Source organism: Chinchilla lanigera, unplaced genomic scaffold (assembly GCF_000276665.1).
Source record: "Chinchilla lanigera isolate Chin_1 unplaced genomic scaffold, ChiLan1.0 scaffold00106, whole genome shotgun sequence".
NCBI lineage: Eukaryota > Metazoa > Chordata > Mammalia > Rodentia > Chinchillidae > Chinchilla > Chinchilla lanigera.
Window position 1 is genome coordinate 3,834,959 of NW_004955507.1, and position 6,952 is coordinate 3,841,910.

A 6,952-nucleotide genomic window follows, 5' to 3' on the forward strand; every position below is an offset into this window, starting at 1 on the left:
GGCAGAGTGGGTGTGCAGACCAGACCTGGGCTCCTGTGTGGAGTGGCAGGGAGTCCCTGAGTGGCCTTCCTGGGATGTGGGGGAGCCCTCTCCTCACTGGCCGCGCTGCTTACTGCTGCCAGCACCTGACAGAGGTCAGCATTGTGTTTCAACCAGGGGTGGGCCCGAGTCCTGTGTGCTCAGTGGAAAAATAATCCCTGGTCCTGGTTGACCATAGAAGTGTCCATAAATATTTGGTCAGGGCAGGAGGCTGGGAGACAAGGGGCAGATTCAGGGAGCTAGGTGGGCTGGGCAGGGTTGGGCAGAGTGGGTGGCAGCGGCTTCCTTGGGTAAGAAGCAACTAGAAGGCTTCTGCTGCTCCTGCTGGGGCCACCTGACTGCCCCGGGGGGTGATTTATGGGCAGGTTGTCAGACCACCTGTTAGTGAGACCAGAGTGTGTGTGGGAACTTGGCTTTCACCTTTCTGAAATCATTCTCTTTCTCCTCGCCATTCCTCAGAGCTGATGTGCTCCCAAGAGCTGTGGAGGCTGGGGTTATCCTCAGCTGGTGGCTCCTTTGTCTGGGAGGAACAGCAGGCCTTCACTGGACTTTCCACCCCGACTGGCAAGAAAAGACCCTCAGGGTGTTCCCAGTTCCTGCTCTGGGGACACCATCTCTACCCCTTGGCATCTGCGAAGGGCCCTTCCAAGTGCTGGCCATCTGGGTGGCAGCAGTCTTTCTCCTTTCAAGCCTTTGCCCAGCTCTGCATCATCCACCTCAAGGTAGCTGCCTCCATCAGCTCTGAGCTCACCAAAGACACAAGTCCCTTTCCTTTCCCTGCCTCAGGTGTTAGGGTACCTAGGTAGTGGTTCTCAACTATGGCTGCATATCACCCAGCCTCTAAAAATACTGATTTCTGGTGCTTCCTTGGCATTCTGATTGTGCCAGCATGGGGTTTAGTGTTGTGTGACAGCGATCTACTGCTCATGTGTTAACATGCAGATTCTGAGCTGGGTGTGGTGATACAGGCCTATAATTCTGGCACTTTTGGAGGCTGAGGCAGGAGGATTTCAAGCTCAGCTTGGGCAATTTAGTGAGACTTTATCAATATCAAAAAGTACTGAGGATGTAGCTCAGTGCAATGTGATTTGAGAGTCTGCATTTCTAACTAGTTCTGAGACAATACTGTCCCTGCTGCTGCTGCTACTGACCCCCAGGGACCACAATTAGTGCTGGTTTATGGCATCTGTCATCCACAGGTCAGACATTTGCCCAGGGGTGTCTGAAAACCCAAAGGGAGAAGTGACATACCTGAGGCCTCAGGCTGTCCAGGTGTGGTTCCCTGTGGCCTGGCTGCAGGCTGTCCAGGTGTGGTTCCCTGTGGCCTGGCTGCCTTAGGATCCTCAGGCCAGGCACTGCCTGTGAGGCAGGGCTGCGCTCCCACTGTGGGAGTCTCCCGACTGGGGGCAGCAAGCTGGGGTGTGAGCATGACCCTTGCCATGTGCTCTTGGGGAGCCTACAGAAACAGAGCGTTGCTTTTCATAGGCATCCTAGGGAGGTCTGTGTAGCCTGGCGGTGGGTTAGGTCAAGGGCCTCTTGCTAACAGTCCACCCTAAGCCTCCCTCACCTCTTACCTCTTCGGAACCAGCTGACAAAGAAATTACCAATCTAAACCAACTGTTGTTTTAATTTAATTAAAAACTTAAAAAAACCAATTAAACCGTGCTTGAATCTGTTATCTAGAACCCACGGTTTCACTGCAGTAGTAATAACTTAGCATTATCAGGGAAAAGGGAGACGCAGAGACTAAGGAGGCCTGGGGTAGAGCCCCGGGAGAGATCAGAATGCAGGAGGTGTGGCTGCAGGGCACGGAGACCCGAAGTCCTCGGCTTCGGAGAGCTGTGATGAGACAGAACGGGGCAGCAGGGGAGAACTGTTCCCCAAGTGGCTCACCCCGCACCGAGACAGCTCTCCAAGGCACCCCGCCCCTCCTCAGGCTGTACTCCACCCTTCCCTTGCTCTGTCCTCCTCCTGGCCTCCCAAGAAGAAAAAATCCCAGAAGAGAAAGTCCTTCTAAAAGAGGAAGTCTAAGACCCCAGAACTCTCTGTCACGAAGGACAGCCCCTAGGCTCTGGGGGCATCTGTGGGGCTGGGCCACTCACAGCTCTGTAGGAAGCCACCTTCTCTGAGGGGCTGGGTCAGCCTGGGAGTGGGCACAAGGCCAGATGGGCAGGGACAGAGGGCAAGGCACAGCTGGCTGGGTGGGGAAGGGAGGAGTGCCCCTCAGTGGGGCTCTGCGGCCCCATAGAAGAAGGGATAGTAGAGGGAGCAGGGGTAGGAGAACATGAATTTGACGGCGAACTTCATCTCCTTATTCTTCTTGTCCCAGTGGTAGACGGCCATGAGCAGCAGCTGTCCATCCACTTTGCGGCCCATGACCAGGAAGCTGCCTGCCAGGCTGTCCAGCTGTGGGCAGGGGCAGCCTGCGCCGTTCTTCATATGCAGTACCAGCCTCTTGGTGTCCTTGCGCTTCAGGGGCCCTGGCTTGAGCAGCTTCTTCTTCTTCTGGGCTCCTATCAACTTGCGGTCTCCATTCTCTATCTTGATCTCCTTAATGCGCATTTTGACCACTGTGGAAAGAGAGCAGAGGGGCAGCCTGAGAAGGGTCAGGTCTCAGGACTGCATCGTTATTCTCCTGAGGGCTCAGGGAGCCTGCTGTGCTGGAGGGCTTGGAGGAGTGGGGCTTATATGGCTCCATTCTAATATTCATAAAGCTTCTATCAGGTGCTGGACTCTCACGGACCTACAGAGCTTCATACTCAAAGTACAGGAGGGAAAATGAGGTGTGGAGAGGGTGTCTCGCCTGCATTGCAGAGCCTGGACTGAACAGTCTGGCCAGCGCTGAGCCCAGAGTGGGGATGTTGGAGGGGGCGCTGAGCACCTAAAGGAGGTTCTTATGGAGGGAAGCTGGGCTTCATGATCATGGGGACTGATTTTGATGGGATTTCTGGCTGTTGTGATCAGCCAGGCTGTGTGTGTACATGCATGGTGTGGAGGGTGCATGTGTGCCTATGTGCGGTGAGGGGATGGGGCAGTGGTGGGCTGGGGGTTAACAGCCAGCACTGGGGAGGAGCAGCCTTCCTCCTTGAGGCATTTTCTGATACCCACCGTGACCAACCACATCACATTGCGGGGCATGGAGCTGGGAAGAAATGCACGTAGAGCAGCTGTGGTATGAATGTACCACTGTTGCCTTCATGTGTGTGTGCATGCGTGTGTGTGCGTGCGCGCGTGTGTGTATGTGTGTGTGTGAGAGGGGGCGAGATCAAGGGAAAATGTATATGTGGTCTCTGTCTGAGATTGTATTTGTAGTAGGTGTAAGAAAGAGAGTGTGTAGGGGAGATGAAGGCAGGGTCCATGGTCGGGTTACTCCAGGGTGGCTAGCAGGTCTAATATAAGTGGGGACAGGAAATCTTGGGCTGGAGGCAGGTGGGGAGTCCCTCAGGCTAGACTCTTCCTTCTTCAGGCCTCTGGCTCCCTACATGGACAAGAATCCAGGGAATGACACTGCCCATCAGGAAAGGAAACTATCCTAAAATGTCTTTCTTCTCCCCCTCCCCCTTCTGACACATACACGCGCACACACATCTAGCAATATAGCAGTATTTCTTTCCAACAAGGCTATTGACATGAAAGACTCCTCTGAAGAGAGGATTTAATATTATCTGTTTCTCTTTTTTTATTGACAGGGAAGATAAGACACAAAGCAGGGACCTGACTTGGCAAAGATTGCACTTGAACTTTATGGCCCAGGAGTGAGTTAGGTCCTAATTAGACTTGGTGTGGTTGTCCGAGGAAGGGGAGACGAGGATGAAGTTGTGGGGACAGGTGACCAGTGAAACACCTAGCCAGTGGAACAGTGGGTACTTGGAGCAAAATCCCAGGGATGGGGCTCTCCACTTTTAGCCTGGAGCCCCTCTCTCTTACCACGGCCCCTCCCATCCCTGGGGTGAGCCTACATCCTCCTTAGAGACCATCCAGTTGGGGAGGCCCCTCTGTGGACAGTGCCAAGGGAGGACTGCAGAAGCCCTGGCCAGGGCTCGTTTCTGAGGCCCATGGACCATGACCTTGAGGGCTTCTGAAGCCTCTGGGATGATGTGCAAAAAGGGGTGCATTTCTGTGGGGAGAGGGTTTATGGGTATCACCAGGTTCTAAAGGGGCTGAAGCTTTTGGGGTTTACAGTGATGGATGTGGGCAGCTGTGTTAGTCTATGTGTCAAGGAGACCGGTGGGGGCAGTGCCAGGGCATGGCCACGTGGGCCCCACACTCACCAAAGTCACTGGAGCACATCTGCTCCATGAGGCCATCAGCACTGTGCTCCATCTCACATTGGGCGCAGATCTTGGTCACTGAAGAGAGAAAGCATGGGAGGGGTGGGTGATAGTTAGTGAGGGGTTTGGAGTCCAAAGAGCCACTTACTGTGCAGAACTCCCGGCTGGCCAGCTGCCCCCCATGCCTCCAGGAAAAGAGATGATGGTGATAATACCACCATGTGACTGTGACACTCACAAGAGGCAAAACTGTGCAGGGCCAATACTGCCCAGGTGGATACACTTACTGCTTCACAACCCCGGCAGCTGCAGCCATGATATGTATTGTCTTCTAAGTTTTATCCCACCTCACTCTCAGGCTTTGAAGCAGTTACTCTTACTAGAGAAAAGGAAATGTAGGCCTAGAGCGGTTACCCAAGTCTGCAGAGCTCATGAGAATGCAGTTTAGGATTCAAGACTTGTGACTGCCCATTTAGCGTCAGGATGGAGCTGCCTGTAGGTACCAGGGAGGGGGTATACAGTGAAGTGGGCAGGGCTGGGACTGGCAAACTGAGGAGCGCTCCCCTCCAAGGTGGGCCAATTAACATCACCAGAACTTCTGGTTTTTTAAGGGAAGCCAAGATTCTTTAATTTTATATGAAATATTCTGAGTGTTACCTGTTGGCAAAAACACTTCTCCAGGCTGCTTCTGTCCTCAGGCCACCACCCAGCACTTGACCTCTGTTCACCTTCTGTGCCTGCCTCTAGACAGGGGCCTCTCCCCGGGGAAAGGGGACTCAGGGGCTGGTGGAGTGGGTGGGGTTGGCCAAGTGGGACTTCCCAGGTTGTTAACGCCTGGGCTCCAAAAGAAGCCAGAGATGAACCCGCAGGGATCCTGCCCGGGGACTGTGACTCCCTGCTCTCTGGCTCCCTCTCCCACTTCCATCTGGACGCTGACCTGCAGGATAGGGGCTTTCCCTTCGCCCACAGGCACAGGCCCACAGGGGAAGGGGCATGGACTAGGGAGGGGTGGGCACACGAGGAAGGTTATCCTGGGGGTGGGGTAAGGCAGAGTGGGGTTCAGTTGCTCTAAGGGGAGTAGGGAGCGCAGGAAAAGGAGTGGTGCTGCTTGTGGGGGGAGCAGAACCGGAGGCTGGTTGGTCCCGGTGTTCATGCCCAGGCAAGGCTGCACTGGGTGTCATGGTTAATCCTCCTGCGGGGGGCGCTGGGAGCCCGGGCAGCCTGGAAAGGAGTTACTCGGGGAGAAGGGGAGGGGCACTGACCTGCGGGGACCAGCACAGTAAAGGGGAGGCTGACACCACCACGCAGAAATCACGGGTACTGGCACTGGGGGTGTGGCTGGGAGGCAGGATTTAGGATCTCGAAGGTTTCACTTTTTTTTCAGATGGGGAAGCCAGAGGCTCAGAGAAGTTAAGCAACTCCCCTAAGGCTCCTCCCTGGGGTCTGAGCTGAGGCGCTGAGCCTTACCCAAAAGCTGAGCCCCGGAATCAGAGAAGAGGGTGGAGGAAGTTAGGGGTCCAGGCATAGAAACAAGAGGGGCATAGCCAGGAGCGCTCCCAAACCCGCAGGTCTTCCCCACCCTGGCTCCCCTTCCCAAGGCCCTAACGCGGGGTAGGGCTGGTCTTGGTGCCTGGGGTCCGGGTGAAAGGCATTTTTAGCTACCCTGGGTATTCTTGGGCTGAGGAAGGCAATAAAGTAGTTGTAGGGCGCCTCAGGGCACGAAGGGATTCAGCGACTTGGGAAAGCGGGCCTCGTCAGGGCTGGAATTGGGGAGAACCATTGGGATGTTCGCAGCGCAGGGAGACACTGCTCTGGCAGCCCACGGGGTCGGCTTGGGAAGGCGGCAGGAGTCAACTCCCGGGGTGCAGTGCAGAGCGAAGCGCCGTGCGTGTGCGTGCGTGTGTAGGGAGGGTGGCACAGAGCTGTGCTCGCAGAGCTGTGCTGCGGGGTTGGGGGCGGCATCTCTCCGGGCCTGGCCCGCGGGCGCACAGTGCAGTCGGGCGCGCGGGGGCGACGACGCTACCTGGAGGCGCGGTGGCGGGCAAGTGCCCGAACTGCACAGCGATGCAGAGGTCGTTGTCCAGAGGGAACTTGTGGCAGTGCAGCATCTCGGGCCAGGGGAAGCCGTAGGCCTCCATGAGCGGCGCGCAGCCGGCGCGCACGGCCTCGCACAGCGAGCGGCACGGGTAGATGGGCCGGTCGAGGCAGACGGGCGCGAAGAGCGAGCAGAGGAAGACCTGCGTGTCCGAGTGGCAGCGCTTGGCCAGCAGTGGCAGCCAGCTGCTCGCCTGCTGCTTCACCTCGGCCAGGCTCTCGTGCTCCAGCAGGTTGGGCAGCCGCATGCGCTTGTAACCCACCGTGTGGCAGAGCGGCAGGTCGGCGGGGATGTCGAGGCACTGAGGCGGCTTGGAGTAGAAGCGGCCGTGCAGCGGCTCGGCCTGCCAGCCGTAGTAGTCGTACTCCTCGCCCAGCGCGGGAGCACAGTGCAACGCCCCCAGCAGCAGCGCCAGCGCCAGCGCAGCCGTCCGCGCGACCCCCGCCACTGCCCGCATGGCCGCGCTCGCCCCCGGGAGCCCCTGCAGCCGCCGCCGAGGTGGCCCAAGTAGGTGGCAGCCTTCGCTCAGCTCCGCTCCGGGCGCCCC

General features: G+C 57.1%; 1 protein-coding gene across 1 annotated transcript; it reads right to left on the minus strand.

Annotated features, from left to right (window-relative positions):
- Nucleotides 1–1,648: 1,648 nt before the first annotated feature.
- Sfrp5 (secreted frizzled-related protein 5) lies at nucleotides 1,649–6,952 on the minus strand. Its single transcript, XM_005407640.2, has 3 exons — nucleotides 6,334–6,952; nucleotides 4,311–4,388; nucleotides 1,649–2,609 (listed from the first exon to the last, which is right to left on the minus strand). Exons 1-3 carry the CDS (start codon nucleotides 6,860–6,862, stop codon nucleotides 2,263–2,265), a joined length of 954 nt encoding a protein of 317 aa, XP_005407697.1. The 5' UTR covers nucleotides 6,863–6,952; the 3' UTR covers nucleotides 1,649–2,262.